Raw genomic sequence first — 23,406 nt, forward strand, 5'->3', positions numbered from 1 at the left:
AGGCTCGAACACTACCTGTGAACGGAAGCTTAGCCCAATTTCCGATGTTTAGCGTTACTTTGGGAAGGCCCTCGAGGGCTAAGCCCACCCCCTGGCTAGGTCATGGCTCGGCGCCCTAAGTGAGGTTAGGAGGGTAAGGTTTGTCGTCTGCGGAATCTGTTCCCGTCGGCACTTTCCCGAGATGTAACCGAGTATTGCACCAGCCCGGGACCTTTCCCTGAAAAAGCGGGACGCCATATCTTAAAAACTAACCATAGAATTTTTTTGAAAATAATCTCATTACGTTTCCCACACACAAATTTCGGTAGATAATCAATAAAATACCATCCAAACCCAACATAACCTAGGGTGCATGGCAAAAAACCGGGCTGGTGCAATACTAGTATACATCTCGGGAATATGCTTCCCGTCGTTCTACACTCGTCCACATCATCCCTTCACGGAATGCACTGACTAGACCCACAGACTACAAAGACCTACCGTAAACGTAGGCGACGATCACGACTTCCAGGAACCCGAGGAGCAGGAGGGAGTGACTGCTGGTGTAAACGTTCAGCATGTCGAAGATCTTCTTGCCCTCCTGCAACGTCATCGGAATTCCGAGGAGAAACAGCACGAAGCAAAACGCCGCTATGACGGCGACGTAGCGCCTGCGCAAAATGTGAAACTCGTCGAACAGGGCTGTGGTCACCGCCTCAACCATCATGAGCTAGACGCAATTGGTAGAAGTGATATATAAAGAGGAATGGTAGTAAAAGTGATTGATATTATATTATGGGTATATTTATCTATTTATCTATTTATTTATTTATTTATTTTATTATATATTTAAGGGCGAGGGCAGCGAGCATCTATAAGTCCACTGGGTTGGGAAATTGCTGGATGTAAAATGCATATGAAAATTTACAATAGTTGTATTTACAACATATGAAAGCGTATCAATATTTGTAATAATTTACAGTCGGTGTTCCCAAAGTCTTAGATATTCAGAGCCGAGGAAATTACCAAATGCCCTATCTTGAAAACCATAGGATATGAATTATCATACGTAAATACCGGATGAATGAAATTATTCCACTTCATAATAATAAGAAATAATATAAGTAGATATTAAATGGCATCCATGTAATACAGAATACGCGAGGTGGGTAAGTACAGAAATGCTCAATCGAAAATGGGCGCAGTTGACCTACGATTTAGAATTTTCATTCGCAATCTTTAGGAGAAAAAATATTTCAAGAATGAGGCGATGGCCGTGAATAAACATTATGCCTGGTCAAATGAGTCACACATCAATTAAGTAAATCCTCAATGTGACTGAATGTAGTGCAATTCCTGCATCTTAATCTAAACAAGTCAAAATTAACAAGGGAACTGAATCCCTTCCATAACTCCAGAAGCAATTATATTATTGCACCATCATCGAAGGTAACTCAGACTCCCTCCTAGCAGTAGCATCAGCAACCACTAGTCACATGAAATATATTATTCAGCTCACCTTCATGTTTAACATTTGTTTGCGCGTATATAGTCATAGATAACAAAATTAAATATTTTATGTATATATGCGCACACAGTCATATGTATATATATTATATATATATATATATATATATATATATATATATATATATATATATATATATATATATATATATATACTTATAAATATATACTTATAAATATATATATATACATATATAATATATATTTGTATTTATAAATAAATAAATCAATATATATATATATATATATATATTTATAAATAAATAAATCAATAATATATATATATATATTGTGTATAAGAAGATATGTAATTATGTTTGTATACAATACATAGATAAACATGGGATAACTGATACATAATAAATATACAAATAAATATAAATGGATATATGTAAAATACCGTCTCACTTTTAGTCCGGGAGAACCATTTGCTTCTCTCCAAAAACATTTTCCAAGAATATCAACGCACTCATTTGTTAATTACACGGCTGATTTTAAACAGGATTAATTATACAGCTGATCATAAAAGGGGTTAATTGCACATTTGGTCATAAAAAGTCTTAATTACACAGCTGGTCTTAAAAAGTGTTAATTACACAGCTCGTATTAAAAAGTGCTAATTACACAGCTGGTCATACAAAGTGCTTATTGCACAGCTGGTATTAAAAAGTGTTAAATACATAGCTAGTCATAGAAAGTGTTAATTACACAGCTGGTAGTAAAAAGTGTTAATTACACAGCTGTTTTAAAAGTACGATGCTGTTAAATCCCAAAACTCTTCGTAACCATTTAACATATCAGGCTCTTACATTCCATAGTTAATTGTAAAAACCGATCACATTTGGCCATCAAATCATACAGCTAATTGTAAAACCTTAACTCAGTTGGCTCTTAAATCCAATTGGTAATTGTAGAACCTTAGGTTATCTGGCTTTTGAATCCCAAACCTAATTATGAAGATTTGATGTACCAGCCTCTGAAATATTTACAAAATTCTTTCAGAACCTTATTGTAAACCTTTACTAACTTCATTCATTAAACCCCACGTCTAGCTGTAGATCCTTATAGTTACTTGACTCTCAAATCGAGAGCTAACTGATAATCATAAAAATACTTGTCTATCAAACCCCATAGACAGTTGACAATATAATTCTTAACTTAACTGGGAATATTATAGTGAAAGCTGTAAATACTTAATATCTTTGACTCTTAGTTCCACAGCTACTTAACATATTTGGCTCTCGAATCATATATCAAACCACAAAATCATATATAACTTGGATATAGAATCTCAGAGGTAATTGCAAAACCTAACTTACCTGGTTACCAAATCCTAGAGCTAATTACAAAACCTTTACTTAACTGGATTTCGAATCCCATAGTTAATGACAAAACGTAAAATAATTGACTATTGAATGTCATAACTAGTTATAAAAACTGAACTAGCCTGGCTCTGAAATCCCAGAGCCAATTCAAAACCTAAATTTATCGACCATCAAATCCCATATCTAACTGTAAAACTTTAACTAACATGGCTCTCAAGTTCTAGAGCTAATTACAAAACCTTTATTTACCTAACCATAAAATCCTACAGCAGACTGTAGAACCTTAACCAACCTGGCTATCAAATCCCAGAGCCAAAATCATGAAGAAGAAGAGCAGTGACCAAATCCCTCCAAATCCCATCCGGGAAACCAGCGCAGGAAACGTGACAAAGACGAGATCAGGAGTGTTGCCACTGACCATCAGGAACTCTTCAGACATGTAGGAGGAGATGCTGAAGACGACGTATGCGCAATATATTGACGTCAGGCCCTCGAGCAGGCATACGATAATGGTGTCTCTGTAACATAGGCAGAAGTGAACAAGCATGAATTGCTTGTAGACTAATAATGCCAGATTCTATGTACTTGGCCTAAATTTGCGTGAGACCCCTGACACCTGCCAGACTACAACAGTCTTTACAGTGACTGTTCTGCTCTCTGTTTTCAGCCAGTTTCAAATCACAGGAAAAAGGAAAGAAATATGTGAACTGAAAACATCTAAATGATTCCATCTTTTTCCTGCTATCTTTATCTGAGGCATTTCAGTCAGGGTTCTTTAACGAAGCCACAGAAAAATCTAAGAAAATTACCATGTCTGGTAAAGACATTTTTGTAAAGCCTTGATGTCTAATGGAGTAAATAATTGTAGGCCAAACACTTTTGGCTTACCATTATATCTACGTTGAGGATAGAAATCGTAAGTTAACGTCTCCCTAAACTTCTCTAGTTTTGGTTCTATATGATTTTTATATACTGAGATGGATCAGATGGCAAAATGAAATGGTTATACCTCTACATTTAAGCACAATCTAGAACCAGTGCGATGAAAATTCATTGCGTCAGAGGAAAATGCTTATCATACCTCATTTACTTAACATATTTAGCTGCTTTATTTAAAAAATAAACGTTTAATTACATACAAAATCAGAAAATTTATTCCGTTGAGGTTGGAAGAATGCGAGGTGATAACCTAGTATAAAAATCTTAAAAAGAAAATAATTTCTGAAATCTTTCATGCCATAGAATTATAAAAGCCCTAAGTTCTATCATAATTAGGAAAAAAAGTAAATAAATTTAAGGTTTATATCTGGGAGAATTAATAAATCTATTTTAACCTCACTTATTAGTAACAAAAAATTACTCATAAAAATACAGATATTCAAAGAAAGTCTATGTAAAAAGTAAAGAAATATAACAGGAGAATACAAGATGAGAGTATCTCACCTGAGAATGTTCTGATCGATTTTATTGTAAGAGGCAATCGTAGTAATACCCCCGTAGGCAACACCCAGGGAGTAAATGACTTGCGTGGATGCATCGTTCCACACACTGATCTCAGTCACGAGGTAGCTCGTATTGACTTGCAGGAAGGTTTCTGACAGCTTGTAAGTCATGAGATCCTCCGATTTGTCAGCGGCTGAGAGAGGATTCACAGAAAAAATACAGCTATTACCTTATTAAGCAACCTACCAGAGAAGATTGACTGATGTATACTCCACATATTACAAGTGTTTAGTTTCATATAACTGAGACTAGTTATTACAGAACATTCCATCTTAAAACTAGGTCTAAGATCATGTGACTTAACGCCTCACTTTTCCATCCCAGGACGGTTAAGTTCATGAATTATATATCAAAACTAATGGCACTAAGTCCAATTCAAGCATACTCCAAGCCAAGATGAAGGCCATCATGACGTATGGGTAGAACACAGTGAAGATCAAGACTTTCTTCGTGCCCCTGATGCCCCCAGCTAAGCACACAAAGACCAGGAACCATGCCACTCCCAAGGTCACAACCATCTTGAAGTGGATGCTGTTTGCTCCGAGCTGAACCTCATCTCCTATTGGTTGGTCTAGTACGATGTGTCTGTGAGTATTAAAGAGAAAACCTTGAGATGTGCTAAAATGAACTGTTTAGGTATAACGAATATAGATAAAAGAAGTTAGACCAGTGTGATTAGATGGTTCAGCTTTGCAGAAAGAATGAAAAATAATGGCGAAAAGAGAGTGTAATAACTTTCATAACTTGTTCGAATAATGAAAATGCCACTCTCTTTGGCTGTTATATATCAGGAAATATTAATTTCCCTTCTTCTCTAGTCTCTGTAATGTTTTGCTTTCACCCATATTCTCAACATGTAACTTAAAAGGAGTGTCACTTTTCTAAAGACCAGCGTGGCAAATGTACCAAAATATATACCTGAAAGGCACCTTCAGGAATCTACTGATGACCTGGCTCTTTTGTTTTTTGACTTTTACTTGTGTTAGTGATAATACAACAAGTACTGACTTTCTATTACCCTGATGTCTGGTCAATTTCTCTGTTTGACTGGTGAATCTTTTGTCATGGCGCCTGATATCTATAAGGTTTTGGACAGTTGGAGTATAGATCTGCTACCTAGATTTTTTGGTTGATGCCTTACTCCTTTTCCCCATAAGCACATTTCTAAGCTTTTATGTCACTTTATGTTTGCTGGTGGCACAACTTCTGCTCCTTTCTGTGTTTCTAATGTTGTTCTTCAAGGTTCCGATCTCTCACCTACTTTTTTTGTACGTCTTTAACAATAACTTCAAGGTCACCGCATGATTTTATTGTCTGTTCACCCTCCAAACGTCTTCTTTATCCTCGCAGCCATGCGCTTAAAAGCAAATATGTGGTAAAATGTCCATAAGAATGTTGTATTGTTTGACTCCAGTTGATATATATATATATATATATATATATATATATATATATATATATATATATATATATATATATATACACATATACACACACACACACACACACACACACATATATATATATATATATATATATATATATATATACCTATATACCTAGCCACTTTTATGGGTGCCGGTCCCAAGCCCGGATAAATAGGGGTTGGTGTCAGGAAGGGCATCCGGCCGTAAAAATCTGTGCCAAAACCATGGAATGAGCCGAAATATGGAAACAGAAACACAGGATAGATATAATGGAAACGATGGAAAACGGCTCAAATCCAAGCTGGGAAGAAGAAGAATATATATATATATAAAAATATATATAACAAGTGTGGTGAAGAAGAAGAATATATATATATATATATATATATATATATATATATATGTGTGTGTGTGTATATATATATATATATATATATATATATATATATATATATATATATATATATATATATGTATACAGTATACCTTAAAAGCAAAGAGAATCAGGGTTTCAGTCTAAGCAAGGACAGCCTGTAACATAATGGGGTCATATTCTGTCAAATACCCACTGTTCAATAATTGACCACAGTAGTGAACTGTGTACACGTTAGTTAGTCAACTACTGTGGTTGCAGCGGACATAAGACATAAGACATAAGGACATAAGACTAGAGTAGCCTTATCCGAAACTAATAGCAAAGAGACAGAAAGGTACTTCCTTCTGGAGCTACCTTTCTTGAGAAAAAGAAATTTAAAAAAAAATTACTGTCTGTATGCACTGGGGAAATGAATCTACAGTTTTTGTATCAAAAAGATTTAAAATGAGTTGGAAGCTTACTCGAAATAATATTTGGCAGCTATTAGGCGTCCTCCTGGTTCAGCTGAGCAATCTGAAATTGGATAATGAGAAAAAGGATGTGAGTGAGAAATTCATTTGCACTTTGAATCTGTTAATGTGCTGTCAAGCTCATCTGAAACCATAATGTAGAAACGATTAGCATCCCGTCAGTTATACCTCGATCATTTTTCATATATTATGTAACCATTTTTGATGGCTTTCTTTAGTTACCTATTTTTCTAAGTCTTATTTTTATTTTTACAATTTAATTTTTCGTTTGTTTATTCACCGAGCCTGATAATTTTCTGTTTTGTTGGCTTATTTCTCCATTTTTCGTTTTTTTTTTTTTGAAAGAACATTGAGTATGGATTCAGTTTTAATTTTTGTTTTTTGCATTGAAGATACAAGTAACAGCTGCAATTCATCTTCGAAGGCTGGTTCAGCTAACTACTTGAGCACTTCTTTACCATTTTATCTGTCAAAAATCTTTCCCAAAGACAGTTTAACCTCACAGTACATAACCTAACCTCGCTTAGCACTAACCTAGACTGGACAGGAGAGGAAAATAACTTTGCCATAAAAACGGACGTTCTCTGGCATCGTTGAGCATCGTGACACCTGGCTTTGTCATAAACCAGCTCATATTTTTATATATTTATTGGTTTCAAGTTGTGCATGTTCCCCATGTGATTTTAGGGTAATGTAACCAATACTGACAGTAAGGTCAAGTGTGCTAAGATTTGTAAATTCCTTGAGGTGGAACCAGCCGATTTGCTTTTCAATAATCTGTTTCTTTTGTCACTATTTATGTTGTAAGTGCAACAGTGAAGTGAATAATAATGAAGAAATAAAAATGAAATATAGCCCCTATTGACTGGGCTTATTTTAAGGCTTAAGTACTCTATGTAATCAATCATTGACCTCAAGTAGCAATTACTGACTGGGTGATGTAGCTGCTAAGTACTCTATGCTGTTAATCAATTACTGACTTGCCACGTTGCAGTGCAAATACTCTTTGCAATCAGCCTGTCTCCTTAAATACTCAGTAACTACAAGAACTGGATTCCTGCAAATGTGGTAACACTAAAGTACTCAGTGCATTCAGCTGGTCACTGCAACTGGTGTTTACTGACAGGTAAACCGCTAAAATACTCTTTGCAGTCAACCAGTCACCAGAACTATCACTTCCTGACTTGGGATGCTGCAAAGCTAAAGTACTCTGTGCAGCCATTTAACCACTTACTCTGTGGCATGTCTTGGTATTCACATGTGCCCCAGGGATTTGGCCTCATGAAGCTCAGTCCGGCTCCGAGGTAGAAGAGGGTCCAGGCGATCACTATGTTGTAATAGATCACGACAGCGAAGAGAATCAGGATCATTCCGTAGCCGACGCCTGTGATAGTAATCATTATTCATTATTCACTTGTAAGCAATAATTCATGATTCAGTTGTTGTGTATTATCTGCATTAATTCAAAGTAAGTGATTGGAAAAAAAGTTCACAGGACTGAAGTCTCTTGAATAAAAGGGTCACGAGGTGATGAGAAAGAGGGGTGGGGAGGGGGCGGTAAAGAGAGGGTAGCATGTTAGAAAGATTACGGTGACATATACCAAGAGCAGTAATTGTCGATGTAGCTATAGTAATTATAGTGGCCCATCGTAGAGCGAGAGCATCCTGTCTTACAACATTCCTCGAGTGATTATGCTTACTGTTTATTATATGTTATTTTTTTGTATAATATTTACTCACAACCATTCCTAGAATAATGATTTTAGATTATTAATTTTCTCATGTATCCTATTTCTGCTATGCATTATTGGGTCATTAACTGGTTAAAAACATAATAAACTTAATTAATTTTCATTTTCTATTGTTCATTTACTTATTTTTTAGCATCTGTCATTGATAATCAATACACATTCTCATTGAAGCAAAATGACTATTGTCTTGACTAACTAGCTTCAATGCATAGCTTATCCATAAGTACAAAAATCCTTACATAATAAAGAGGTGGGATACAGTTTGTTACTGGTATCTGATAGGCTACGAGAACAAATTATGAAATAGAAACAATCCAATTTCTAGGTAGAATGAGACTGGGGATATTGTCGTGGAAGTAAAGGTGAAGTTAGTGGGACAGAGCCATTGCTTTGGAAAAGTAAAGGAGCAGAAACAAAGGCGTGAGGCGAAGCCAAAAGGAAAAAGGAAGTCGGTGGACAAACTTGACATTTTTTTTGTGACTTCTAATCTTCGAATGGTACGGTTCAGCTACTTGTATTTTCCGTCCACTGCTAAGGTATGGAATTTTCTCTCTGCTTCTGCTTTTCTTGGTTCTAGTAGCCTTTCATTCTTCAAGATGTAGGTGGGTTGCTTCCCTGGTTCTTAAGCTACGCCTTTCTGCCCTTCCTTCCCCCTCCCTTATTTTTTTTAATTGGTTTGTTTAATTGAGTTTCCTAGGCCTGGGGTAAATTAAAACATTTGAAAGCCAGCTCCACTGGCCTTTACATGGAAAAAAAAAAGTATCGGTTTTGGTTTCTGTAGATCACAGTTCACTTACCAGATAAAGCAGGACACAAGTAAGAAAACAGCTGGGTTGGTGCCAGACTGACGTACTGTCCCAGAGCCAGTTCCAAGAAGTAGAGAGGAGCGCCGATGCAGATCATCGCGATGAAATACGGGATCAGGAATGTTACTGGAAGGGAAAGTTACAGAATGGGTGAAGAATGATTGTTTTGATTATTTGAGATTTTGTTTCAGGGGGTTGAGGGTTAATTTTTCACAAAATGCCAGAATATACCTTAGACAAATATTAGTTGCCAGTCAGGGTACTGGCAGGCAAACTTAGCCACAGTTGTTGCAGAAGATTATTACTATTATATTTCACTATTGAAAGTATATAATCTAGATTTGGAGGTTTGTACATACACTTTGCTTTCACATGAGTTATTAACTACTATCTCAAAATATGATACAAATGAGACAAACACATCAGCATTGCTTTGGCAATAATTGAAACAATCACCACCTAATCTAAACAATTAAGATTAAATCCAAGGTCAGAGAGCTTACTTCTATGACTGAGAAACCTACAGGAATGTAATAAAAAAAACTGTTACCCCTTAAAGAAAATTAATTCAGCAAAACCAGAAACTGCAAGAAACCAAGTGAGGGCCAATGGGGTTCCTCTGAAAATCTGCTGGGAAAACTATAAAAAAAAAGGAAGATAACCGGAGCAAAGGTAAGGAAGCCTACAGACGTTTCCTAGGCTGAATAAGTAGCCGATTTGAGACAGCAGAAGCGAACCATAATTCTTCCCAACTTACATGAGTGAAACAAAACCTAATCCGACTGATAACAGAAGAAACCAAGTAAAAAATGCGCCGAAGTTTCTTCGGTGCAATCGAGTTTTCTGCACAGCGTATAATCGAGGCCACCGAAAATAGAACTATCTTTCGGTGGTTTCGGTATAATGCTGTATGAAACCTTCAGCCAAGGCCCGGTGGAGGCCTGTCCTACAGCTTGCCAGACACATGATCATGGCTAACTTTAACCCTAAATAAAATAAAAACTACTGAGGCTAGAGGACTGCAATTGGTATGTTTGATGATTGGAGGGTGGATGATCAATATACAAATTTGCAGTCCTCTAGCCTCAGTAGTTTTTAAGATCTGAGGGCGGACAGAAAAAGTGCGGAAGGACAGACAAAGCCATCTCAATAGTTTTCTTTTACAGAACACTAGAACTGATCAAAACTAACCTCCATGATGTTTGGAACAAAGATATGGGAATCTCCAGAAGTTCCCTAGACCGACTGAGTAGCTGATGAGAGACAGCACAGACGACCACCAGTTCTTGAAGGTTCCTCTCTCAGGGAGTGGGGCATTCAGCCTCTTCTTGAATAGGCCCAGGCTGCTGTGAATTCTAAAAGTAAAAATAAATTATGTGGATTTTAAATGTAAAACTACTTTTGTAGAAAATATAACTGTTATGGCTCCATCCAAAACACAGCACCATTGATGAACTTTATTTTGGGATGTTACTTACATCTTATTTTTAATATAAACATTTTTACTTATACTTGAATTTATAAGGGAATTCTCCAGATATTATTGTTAAAAATAATTATAATTCTTGATTATTAAGTACCGAGTAAACTAAGTAAAAACACACTGCCAGTGAAACTATTAAATACTTCAATAGATTTTCCTAGGAGAACCATAAAAGAGTCAAAATGTTAGATAGAGGACCAATAAGACTATAAAAACGTCAATATCTATTTCTTTATGAACTCCGTATTTTTCTGCTATTTCCTTTCTGTTTCTCCATCACTCACAAGCGGGCCTTTCATCCTGTGATAGCCTGCTCTGGAAGCTAATGGCCCTTGATAAAGATGTATAGCCTATATATAGTAATAATACTTCAGATATTAATAATAACTTGCAAAATAGAGATTATCAAGAAATTTCTGCCATCTAAATTTAAGAACGGAACAAGTAGCAGGAAATTTATGCAAATAAATTAAATAAAGTAACATATGCATTTTGGTGTAAAGTGGTTGAGTGAATAAATGACTCCACTGGCATTATTGCACATGGTGTGTGCACAACTTGGCCGCCTCAGAAAGATATAATGGATGTTATTGCCAACTTACTATACTATCAAAGATAAACAGTTCAGATTTAAGATGGTAGACTATATTAGACTCCTCACGTGAGCCTATTTGGTTTTCCTGATTTTGTAACGCGAATGAATCCTTTCTTTTTAGTGAAGTTATCCATAGAATCTAGTCAATCGTTTTCTGTTAATTCTTTCTACGCGTTGTTTTAGAATCTAAATATGGGGAACTTACACATTTATTATTATTATTATTATTATTATTATTATTATTATTATTATTATTATTATTATTATTATTATTATTATTATTATTAAGAATCCTTCCACTAAACGGGACATCCGTATTATAAGAAAAATTGTGAATACAGAGAAGATAAAACATAGTACAGATAACACTAATCAATGTCATTCCGGTAATTACAAAGATGTGTCAAGTTATAATCGATGGTAAGCTACGGAGAGAGAGAGAGAGAGAGAGAGAGAGAGAGAGAGAGAGAGAGAGAGAGAGAGAGAGAAGAAGAAGAAGAAGAAGAAGAAGAAGAAGAAGAAGAAGAAGAAGAAGAAGAAAAGAAAAAAAAATGTTAAAAGAAACCAAGAAGCGATAGATATTTCAGCCTCTTAAAAGGAAGAAAGGTTAGCGAAGATTTTTTTTATGTGAAATGCACCAGGTATCCTTGGCGTATTTTGCATTATGTCATTTACAATTACTTCATGAATTTCTTTAGTAAAAAACAATTACTGAAAAATTTTTGCTCCCACGTTCAAAATCGTCACGTCATCAACCTTGACAAAAGCTTTTGGAATCGTCATTGTCGACTGCCACTGAATGAATGTGTTACTGTTTTTTTTTTTTTTTTTTTTTTGCTTAGTTTACTATCAAAGATATTTTCCTATATTTATACCATCCTGAAAAAAGGAGGGTATTTGGTATTGTTTTTTTTTTTGGGCAGGAAATGCGAAATTCTAAATAAAAACATAATTATGAAGTCTTTTTACATTTGCCATATAACTGCACCTTGAGCTGGTGAATCAAAAGATTATGGAAGCACAGGGTTATTGATGATTATGCTGGCCTTATGACAACACAGGCTCTTGCACTTGGAACACTCAGCAAAAAGAGAAAGTGCTGTCTCCCTGCTGTGAGTTGTGGGTAAAGGCAGAAGTGCTTCAGCTAAAGTGGGATAGAACAGATCCAGTTTACTATCAGAAGGGAGGAGAGAAAGAGAAGTTCAGGATGTAGAAAATGAGAAAAGTAGACCCACCTGTTTATCAGTTGTTCGTCCATGAAATTAAAGATATTGATACAATTAATGTTCACAAGGCCTATGCTTAACTATAACAAAGCAAACAAGTGTATGTGAATAAAATGTAATTAAGAATGGCAAGCAATATAGGCCTATATTCATCAAACTATAGCAAAATCCACCGCTCTCTGCAGCTAAGCCCCGCCCACTGCTTCACAAAAATTCCTTGAAGGTGATTGGTTGGCAATGGCTTCGAAAAGTTGGTTAATCTCTGGTTCTTTTCATCTTCATTAATTTAGCAATGGTTGTTTTACCAAACTAAACTAAGTACTGCTGATAATCAAAAGGAAACGTTACATCATTCCCTGACATAAAATCACCATACAAAGCTCCCGAAAAATGGTAAAAAAATATGAAAATATGAATGAAGTTAGTTTTTTGTAAATGGGGTTCACCCATAGAGGGTATATACCTGGAGTTGCGATCTCTATACCAGTACTAGGTAGTTTGGTGGTCTTCCACCAGGGTGGCGCTGCAGAGCCTTGCAGCCATCTGTAAAGGCCTGGTAACCCGCAAATTGAACAGGGGCTTAGTGCGATTGTGAATTTTTTTATCGTTAAAGTTTAATGAGCGAGTGTTTAGTGAATGTTTAGGATTTAGTGAGTAAGTGTTTAGTGAATGTTTAGGGTTTAGTGAGTAAGTGTTTAGTGAATGTTTATGAGGAAGTGTTTAGTGAATGTTTAGTTTAGGGTTTAGTGAATGTTTTGTGAATGCTAGTGAATGTTTATTGTGTAAGCATTCAGTAAATGTTAAGTGAGTTTATGGTGAATGTCTTGTGAATGTTAGTGTTTAGTGAATGTTTAGTATGCAAGTATTCAGTGAATGTTTAGTGAGTGTTTAGGGTTTACTGAATGTTTATTATGTAAGTGTTTAGGGTTTAGTGAAGGTTTAGTGCATGTTAGTGTTAGTGAATGTTTAGAATGTAAGTATTCAGTGAATGTTTAGTGAGTGTTTAGGGTTTTGTCAATGTTTTGTGAATGTTTGTGTTTAGTGAATGTTTAGAGTGCAAGCATTCAGTGAATGTCTGTAGAGTTTTTAGGGTTTAGTTTATGTTTAGTGTGTGTTTAGTGAGTGCCTAGGGTTTAGTGAATGTTTAGTGAGTGCTTAGGGTTTAGTGAATGTTTAGTGTGAAAGTATTCAATGAATATTTAGTGATTAAGTATTCAGTGAATGTTTAGTAAGTGTTTAGAGTTTAGTGAATGTTTTGTGAATGCTAGTGTTTAGTGAATATTTAGTAAGTTTTCAATGAATGTTTAGTGAGTGCTTAGTGAATGTCTTGTGAAAATTAGTGTTTAGTGAATGTTTAGTGTGTGTTTAGTGAGTGTTAAATGAGTGATTAGTGAATGTTCATTGACTGTTTAGCATTTAATAAGTGTTATGGATTTAATAAGCATTTAAGGTTTAGTGTGTATTTATTGTTTAATGAGTGTTTGGGGTTTAGTGAGTGTTTAGTGTGTAGTGAGTGCTTAGTGAATGTTTAGTGTGTAGTGAGTACTTAGTGAATGTTTTCTGTATAGTGAATGCTTAGTGAATGCTTAGTGAGTGTTTAGTTTAATGAATGTTTAGGATTAAGTGAGTGTTTAGTGAATGTTTACTGGGTGTTTGAGGTACAGCGGGTATTTAGTGAGTGTTTAGAGTTTTACGAGTGTTTAGTGAGCTTTTAGTGTATAGTGATTGCCTAGTGAGTGTTGAGCATTCAGTGTTATGAGTGAGTGTATAGTAAGTGTGAGTGTTTAGTGATTGTGAGTATATAGTAAGTTTGTGTGTTTAGAGAGTGTGAGTGTATAGTAAGTGTGAATGTTTAGTGAGTGTAAGTGTATCGTGAATGTTAGTGTTTAGTGATTGCACATTACGGTTAGTTAGTGTTTAGCAACTGTATGTAAAGAAAGTCCCGTAATTTACAAGAAACATTTATGCTAAACACTGCTTAGATCCACAATGGTTGGAGTGCTTAGGCCAACCTGTTTTTGTAAGGTAATTTTTCTCTGTGAAATTGGGTCAAGTAATAATAATAATAATAATAATAATAATAATAATAATAATAATAATAATAATAATAATAAGAATGGTAAAAATAATAATGTTAATAAGATAATAATAATAGTAAAAAATAATAATGTTAATAATAAGATAATAATAATAGTAAAAAAAGATAATGATAATAATACTAAAGTATAGAACTATTAGCTGGACCGAGACCTTTCAATATGGCCGCCCGAGGTTACATGCTCGACAGGGAGATCACCACTCCAGTGATTGACGCTCTATGATTTGAAATAATATATATATATATATATATATATATATATATATATATATATATATATATATATATATATATATATATATATATATATATTCATATATATATATATATATATATATATATATATATATATATATATATATATATATATATATATATATATATATATATATATATATATATATAATATATATATATATATATATATATATATATATATATATATATATATCTATATATATATATAAATTTGTCTCGAGGGTTAATGTGATTTTCCATAGCAACATTCCTCAGGGGGCCATTCCTCATGCAGAAATCCTGCCTACACGACGTAGGGTAGGAGAGACTCTTTAACCTTTGGAAGCAATGCTTCTGGGAGAAGGACACTCCGAAATCAAACCAGTGAGTGGAAGGGACCCTTTAGCAATGGTAGGCAACCTTTCTAAGAGAAGATTACTCTGAATGTAAACCTTGTTATCCAACCTTGGACTGTGCCCTGGCCATTGTACCATGGCCTTCCATGGGCTTGGGTTTGAGTCCCCTTGCTTGAGGGTACAAACTGGCATTTTCTAAAGTGGGTAGGACAGGCTGATGTGAAAACAGATGTTCCTTGGTGGTTTAACAGAAAGTTTTTTCTTTAAAAAGTTGTTCCTTCTAGGCAATATATATATATATATATATATATATATATATATATATATATATATATATATATATATATATATATATATATATATATATATATATATATATTAAATATATATATATATATTTATGTATTAAATACTTCTTTGAAGTGGTTACGTAACGTGTCTTTATGATCTAATTTCGGAGGGCATTTGGTAATTCGACCCTTATTCCCCCCCATCTAACACTCAACCCACACAGACCTCCCCGGACACTCACTCTACTTTTTCCTCTCTCTCTCTCTCGCTTCGTCTCGCGCATTCCCCTCTCTCTCTCTCTCTCTCTCTCTCTCTCTCTCTCTCTCTCAGATAGCACAAAGATCTCTTTCGTTCTCGCATTCCACATTAAAGAAATGAAATGGATCATCTAAGGAAATGCAACCTTTCCTACAAAAATAGATTTATTATTTAAAGCAACCCAACAAGTAATGAATAAACAAAGCAAAGATTAAAATGCATCATAAATGAAATTATCAAGTAAAAAAACATCTAACTCAAGATTTAGTCTCAGTCCAACTAAAAATCTGATTGTGGCTAATAGCCTGCAAATTCAAAAACTCTCACATACTCTATCTTAGACATTGTAAGTCTAGTCTCAAAAGTCTACCACATGAGAAATTTAGACATTCCCACAAAGTCATCACCACCACAATGTTCTCACCACAATGTTCCCACCACCGACATCTGTCGAAAGAATTAAGCATAAATAATAATCTCCCAAAAATATGCAAGTGCAAAACATAATAATAAAAAGTCTAAAATGCATGAGTAAACACTGGTAAACAGAACACAATAAAATAGAATATTGAAATGGTAAAACATTATGTTGAACTTTCCACACAAGTTCAAAAATATCTTGAAACATGGTAAAAAACATAAGTTCACAATTCACACAGAAAAACGAAGAGTCTGAATTTGACCTTATTCTGCCAATTCTAAGAGATTGCAACACTCAAAGATAATGTCTTGACGATCTCGCTCTAGCTTCGCTAATGAACGATCGGACTAATTTTTTAGCAGAATTAGACACAAAATCTAGATTTTCTAACGTACGAACTTATGTACCCACACACCAACTCGGTCATATGACTCGCATACCAGAGCCAATATTGTGTGTTCATCAGGTTAACTGCTGAAGTAACCAAACTATTTGCTGAATGCAACGATTTGCAACTGTCTGTCTTGACCCACTACCATCTTACAGCAACTTCTCTTCCATCACACCTTATAACACAGTAATGTTAAAACGGCCATATTTTTTTCTAAAATATATATATATATATATATATATATATATATATATATATATATATATATATATATATATATATATATATATATATATATATATATATATATATATATATATATATATATATATTTCTATCAAAGGGCATCAGGAAAAGCATATCGTATACCATATCAAACTTTACTATTGTTAACGGCATTTAGCAATGTCCCATTGCATCATCAAGGCTAAACTGAGCTAAAAGAAGATAGTATTTTTAGCTCAGTTTAGTCTTGATGATGTAATATGACATTGCTAAATAATAAACTGTGATATGATATACCGTAACGTATGCCTTTCCTAGATGCCCCTGATTGCAACTAAGAAGCCTACAGAAATGTCGACCTTTTACACATACGACCTTTTACACATACATACATATATATATATATATATACACACACACATATATATATATACTATATATACATACATATTTTGTGTGTGTGTATGTATGAATGAATGAGCATGAATACGAGCGATTATATAAAGTAAAATGTCATTGCTTTATTAATTCCATTTTGTATGCATAGATATGAAGCTCTTAACGATTTTATTCAATGGTTTATAGTACAGATTTAATGAGAGACACCAATAATTACGTAATTTTTAGGTCTGGTCAGTATTTTTGAGTCTAGATTCCGAGTCCATTTCTATAAGCATGTACAAGAGACAAATTCTTTTCCTCTGATCTTATTTCGCCTGAACTGAAGACTTCAACACTTTTCTCAAAACATCTTTTTTATTCCAGTTTCCGTTTGAATCATATATAAATAAAATTACATGCTTTGAAGAAGTAGATGAAGTAGTATCGAAAAACGTTTGTGCGTAATTGTTGGTGATGAATCTTTTTGGATCATTGTTATTGTTTATAAAGGGAGTTCAAAACTTTGGACATGATATTGAAACTGGTGATATCATTCGGAACGAAGAATTTCATATCCAAGAGAATGAGGATTTAGAGAAGGCGTTAAGGAAAGAGTGGTCCTGTGTTGAAGAGCTTCGAAAAGCTCTTGTTGATGATCAGGAAATGAAATAGAAAGCAAAAATAAGGACCTTTCCTCGAATAACGAATGCCTAAAGAAGAAAAATGAAGAATGGGAGGATGCCATGATTATGAAAGAAAAGGGTATCGAACAACTGAAGGATTTCCTTGCTCGCCAAGAAACAGAATCTGAAAAGAACAAAGGAAAAATACTCGAACTGGAAGATGGTCTACATCGCCTATCTCGAGGAATAGGTGAAGGCCCATGAAGCGGAGAGAAAGAAGATGAGGAAAGAGCTGGTAGGACGCCCGCAAGCCTCACATCAAGAAATTCACGTTCCTCGAGCAAGAAATGGCGCTCTTGACAACAGTCTTGGAAAAGAGGCCCAGAGGGATAATTTATGTGTCCAGTCGATGGTCCAGAAGTCGGACGATCGAACTCGATCGTTCCAACGGGACTTGGCTGAGAAGGAACCGCAAATTATCTCTTCAAAGGAAAACTCAACGACGAAAGGGGGAAAACTGGGTTCGTTTGAGAAGAGGCCCATGAGATGAAGAACCGCTATGTCGAATTGGGAAGAGGAAAGAAAAAGCAGAGGAAGTCCAAACGAAGAAGAAACAAAACAGGAGGAACAAACCCCCAAGTTAAGCAGGACTGTGGAGGATTCTGACTGGCCTCCTGTTGACTGATGCGTGTCACTCCGGAGGCGCTGCTATCTTCTGGGTCCTTTCGACGGGATCTGCTGGAGGATTTTCCTTGTCTTATTTCATTCACATTTGTAACTTTTAGAGGAAATGAAATCAATAGAAAAGAAAATCTTTTATTTGACCTTAATAAATATATGATGAAAAGGTAGTCAGAAGAGGCATGGAGAAAACTCTATGCAAATTAAATGAAGTAGACACAGTTATATTCACCAGCACTACTACTAGAAGGGATCATATCTTATTATGATAACAGTAATAATAATTATTATCGGGGATTTTGGGCCTCATCCATGAAGTTCTTGGGCCCTCTCCAGGCCTGCTTCCCCCATCCTGACAGGATACCTGCCTCCCTCCGAGGAAGCAGCCGCTGGGTCGGATCCTTCCCTTCAAGGCTGCCCTCATGAGACTGGCGAGCCTTGAGGGCTTTCAGGACCCATCCTTGAGGGGCTTGGGCCCTCTCCAGGCCCACTTCCCCAGCCTGACAGGATACCTGACTCCCTCCGAGGAAACAGCCTCTGGGTCGGATCCTTCCTTTCAAGGCTGCTCTCAAGAGACTGGCGAGCCTTGAGGGCTTTTAGGGCCCATCCTTCAAGTTCTTGGGCCCTCTCCAGGCCTGCTTCCCCAGCCTGACAGGATACCTGCCTCCCTCCGAGGAAGCAGCCTCTGGGTCAGACCCTTCCCTTCAAGGCTGCCCTCAAGAGACTGGCGAGCCTTGAGGGCTTTCAGGGCCAATCCTTGAAGTTTTTTGGCCCTCTCCAGGCCCGCTTCCCCAGCCTGACAGGATACCTGCCTTCCTCCGAGGAAGCAGGCTCTGGGTCGGACCCTTCCCTTCAAGGCTGCCCTCAAGAGACTGGCGAGCCTTGAGGGCTTTTGGGGCCCATCCCTGAAGGGCTTGAGTCCTCTCCAGACCCGCTTCCCCAGCCTGGCAGGATACCTGCCTTCCTCCGAGGAAGCAGCCTCTGGGTCGGACCCTTCCCTTCACCATACTCTTTGCTTTCTCTTACCCAGCTTTTCAAATATGACACTTGCTCTCTCTGAAGGCTTCCAGACGATTTGAAGCATCTCAGAGATTGTTCCTGGAGACTTTGGAGTTTGGCTCATGCGTGAATGGCATTTCTCTCGCTCTTCCAGGAGCTGGAGACTGAAAGATTCCAAAATGTCTTCAAGGAAAATCCCGAAGGTTTTAGTTCATTTTAACATCACGTTAACCATTACTTAGAGTTCTTTTTCTGACACATAAGCAGTTTCTTTACTTTAAAGATTCGTCTTCTATAATCTTTATGGGATTCCCTCTTACTGATATATATAGATATCTCCCGACGACGAGAGAACACTTCTGGGTTTTCTTTAAGACGTCTTCATGACTCCAGGATCCTTTGAAGCAGTCTTCAGCTCCTGAAGCATTGCTGGAGAATCCAATGGGCGTTTCCAAAGGTTTCAGTGCATAGAGATCTCCTTGAATCCTTTGGAAGCCCTTCGGAAGCCCTAGAAGCCTCCGGAATTCATCTCCAAAAACGTGGGGATCCCCCAAAGGAATCTTCGAAGCCTTTCATCTTCGATTTATTCTCCATAAAACTCTGTTCTTTAGTATCGTGCGAGAAATCCAAAGGTTACAGAGCCTTGAGATGTCTTGGAGCCTTCAGAAACCCCAGAAGCCTCCAGAATTCCCAGAAACCTTTGGAATTCCCAGATTCCCTACACCCTGGGGATGACAAGAATGATCCAGACAATATCCACTTGGAACATAGAGGGTATATACCAGTACTTCATATTTCAGTGGTCTTCCACCAGGGCAGGCTGCAAGGCCTTGTGGCCATCTGTGAAGGTCTGGTAACCCACAAATTGAACAGGGGCTTAGTGTGATTGTGATTTTTTTTATTATCGTTAATGTTTAAAGAGTAAGTGATTAGCGAATGTTTAGGGTTTAGTGAGTAAGTGTTTAGTAAATGTTTATGAGTAAGTGTTTAGTGAATGTTTAGTTTAGGGTTTAATGAATGTTAGTGAATGTTTATTGTGTAAGTATTCGGTGAATGTTTGGTGAGTGTTTAGGGCTTAGTGAATGTTTTGTGAATGTTAGTGAATCTTTAGTGTGTAAGTTTTCAGTGAGTGTTTAGTGTGTAAATATTCAGTGAATGTTTAGTGAATATTTAGTGAATGTCTTGTGAATGTTAATGTTTAGTGAATGCTTAGTGTGTAAGTATTCAGTGAATGTTTAGTGAGTTTTTAGGGTTTAGGGAATGTTTAGTGTGTAAGTGTTTAGTAAGTGTTTAGGGTTTAGTGAAGGTTTAGTGCATGTTAGTGTTTAGTGAATGTTTAATGTATAATATTCAGTGAATGTTTAGTGTATAAGTATTCAGTGAATGTTTAGGGTTTAGTAAGTGTTTAGGGTTTAGTGAATGTTTTGTGAATGTTAGTGTTTAGTTAATGTTTAGTGTGTAAGCATTCAGTGAATGTTTAGTGAGTGTTTAGGGTTTAGTGAATGTTTAGTGTGTAGGCATTCAGTGAATGTTTAGTGAGTGTTTAGGGTTTAGTGAATGTTTAGTGTGTTTAGTGAGTGCTTAGGGTTTAGTGAATGTTTAGTGAATGTTAGTGTTTAGTGTGTAAGTATTCAGTGAGCATTTACTGTGTAAGTATTAAGTGAATGTTAGTAGTGTTTAGGGTTTAGTGAACGTTTAGTGTGTAAGTGTTTAGTGAGTGTTTAGAGTTTAGTGAAGGTTTAGTGCATGTTAGTGTTTAGTGAATGTTTAGTGTGTAAGTATTCAGTGAATGTTTAGCGAGTGTTTAGGGTTTAGTGAATGTTAGTGCTCTGTGAATTTAGTGTGTAAGAATTCAGTGAATGTTTAGTGAGTGTTTAGGGTTTAGTGAATGTTTAGTATGTGTTTCGTGAGTGCTTAGGGTTTAGTGAATGTTAGTGTTTAGTGAATGTTTAGTGTGTATGCATTCAGTGAATGTTTCGTGTGTAAGTATTCAGTGAATGTTTAGTGAGTGTTTAGGGTTTAGTGAATGTTTTGCAAATGTTAGTGTTTAGTGAATGTTTAGTAAGTATTCAGAGAATGTCTAGTGAGTATTTAGTGAATGTCTTGTGAAAATTAGTGTTTAGTGAATTTTTAGTGTGTAAGCATTTAGTGAGTTTTTAATGAGTGTTTAGTGAATCTTCATTGACTATTTAGTGTTTAATGAGAGTTTAGGGATTTAATGAGCATTTAGGGTTTAGTGAGTATTTAGTGTTTAATGAATGTTTAGGGTTTAGTGGGTGTTTAGCGTATAGTGAGTGCATAGTGAATGTTTAATGAGTGTTTAGTGTATAGTGAGTACTTACTGAATGTTTAGTGTGTTGTGAGTGCTTAATGAACGATTTGTATTAGTGAATGTTTACTGAGTGGTTGGAGTACAGTGAGTGTTTAGTGTTTTATGAGTGTTTAGTGAGCATTTAGTGTATAGTGAGTGCCTATAGTGTTATTGAGTGTGAGTGTTTAGTGAGTGTGAGTGTGAGTGTGAGTGTGTAGTAAGTGTGTGTGTTTAGTGAGTGTGAGTGTATAGTAAGTGTGAGTGTTTAGCAAGTGTAAGTGTGTTGTGAATGTTAGGTTTTAGTGATGGTACATCACTGTTTAGTCAGTGTTTAGCGACTGTATGCAAAGAAAGTAATGTAATTTACAGGAACCACTTATGCTAAACACTGCTTAGATCCAGGAGCAGATGCTTAGGCCTTGACCACAATGGCTGGAGTGCTTAGACCAACCTGTTTTTGTAAGGCAATTTTTCTCTGTGAAATTGGGTCAAGTAATAATAATAATAAAATAATAATAATAATAATAATAATAATAATAATAATAATAGTATAATACTATGAGCTGGACCGAGACCTTTCAATATGGCCGCCAGAGTTCACACGCTCGGCAGGGAGGTCGCCACTCCAGTGATTGACGCTCTATGAGTTCTCCTGACCACGGAGGTGATACGGGGAATGTCTGTGTTCGAATCGTTGCGCATGAATTACAGGATGATGACGTTGACCCTCTGATATTGCCAATCGTTTTCACCTTTCTAAATTTAAACATACAGACTATATCTGAGAGCTATGCAGACTAGTTTCATATCGTTTAAGAAATTTTACTACAATTGAATAGTCATAAAATCGACTTCATTGCAGTCGTTTACACATTCGATGGGATGGCAAGCGTGACTGCACTCTACAAAACCAGAATATGCCTCTGTTTAGCTTAAATTTAACTTACAGTTACAGTATGGTGGGCCACGCGAGTCATACTAGATATAATTTGCTGAGAAGTTTCTTAAGGGCATTATCTCCTTTCAAAAAATTAGAATTATAAAAGATAACGTAGACCTATAATGTCCTATGTCTTTTTGTCGGTTTACACAGCTTATGACGTTTGGATTATAGGGCTATCTTACACTCGGCCGTTTTATTGTGGTTAATCTTGCTTTTGTGGTTGCTGTTATGTTGCCTGCAGTGTCTTCGAAAACTTTTCATATGGAGACCTAACATTGGCCTATGCCCTGTCATTGCTTCAAAATATAAGAAATTGACGTGTAGGCCTCTGCCCTGTCATTACCTCAAAATATAGGATATTGATGTTTAGGCCTATGCCCTGTCATTACCTCAAAATGCAAGAAATTGACGTATAGGCCTATGCCCTGTCATTGCCTCAGAATATAAGAAATTGACGCATAGGCCTATGCCCTGTCATTGCCTCAGAATATAAGAAATTGACGCGTAGGCCTATGCCCTGTAGGCCTATCTCACAACAATATTAACATTTGACATGCAGGATCGCTTACGTAGGCCAACAACAATTTAAAAAAAAAAAAAGCAAGATGCTTGTGTATTTACGCTGCGCATGATAAAAAAAAAAGATGCACAGAATGATCCCAGATCTTCATAATGATATTACATAACTTAATATATCTTTTATCGAAGACATCAATTGCGGAC

At 36.0% G+C, this 23,406-nt stretch overlaps 1 protein-coding gene across 3 annotated transcripts in view; it reads right to left on the bottom strand.

The window, feature by feature from the left end:
• LOC136834987 (sodium- and chloride-dependent GABA transporter 1-like) overlaps positions 1-23,406 on the bottom strand; it is a 34,554-nt gene that overhangs the window by 5,408 nt on the left and 5,740 nt on the right. For 2 of the 3 annotated variants that reach the window (XM_067097973.1, XM_067097975.1), the window contains exons 2-9: positions 10,356-10,519; positions 9,156-9,290; positions 7,842-7,991; positions 6,599-6,650; positions 4,720-4,919; positions 4,275-4,467; positions 3,124-3,349; positions 481-709 (exon numbers count right to left, since the gene is read on the bottom strand). In XM_067097973.1, coding sequence (XP_066954074.1) covers positions 481-709; positions 3,124-3,349; positions 4,275-4,467; positions 4,720-4,919; positions 6,599-6,650; positions 7,842-7,991; positions 9,156-9,290; positions 10,356-10,519 — 1,349 coding nt within the window. The remainder of the gene's footprint in view (positions 1-480; positions 710-3,123; positions 3,350-4,274; positions 4,468-4,719; positions 4,920-6,598; positions 6,651-7,841; positions 7,992-9,155; positions 9,291-10,355; positions 10,520-23,406) is intronic. The other variant, XM_067097974.1, reaches the window with a different exon arrangement.

The sequence above is a fragment of the Macrobrachium rosenbergii genome, chromosome 54 (genome assembly GCF_040412425.1).
Source record: "Macrobrachium rosenbergii isolate ZJJX-2024 chromosome 54, ASM4041242v1, whole genome shotgun sequence".
Classification (NCBI taxonomy): Eukaryota; Metazoa; Arthropoda; class Malacostraca; order Decapoda; family Palaemonidae; genus Macrobrachium; species Macrobrachium rosenbergii.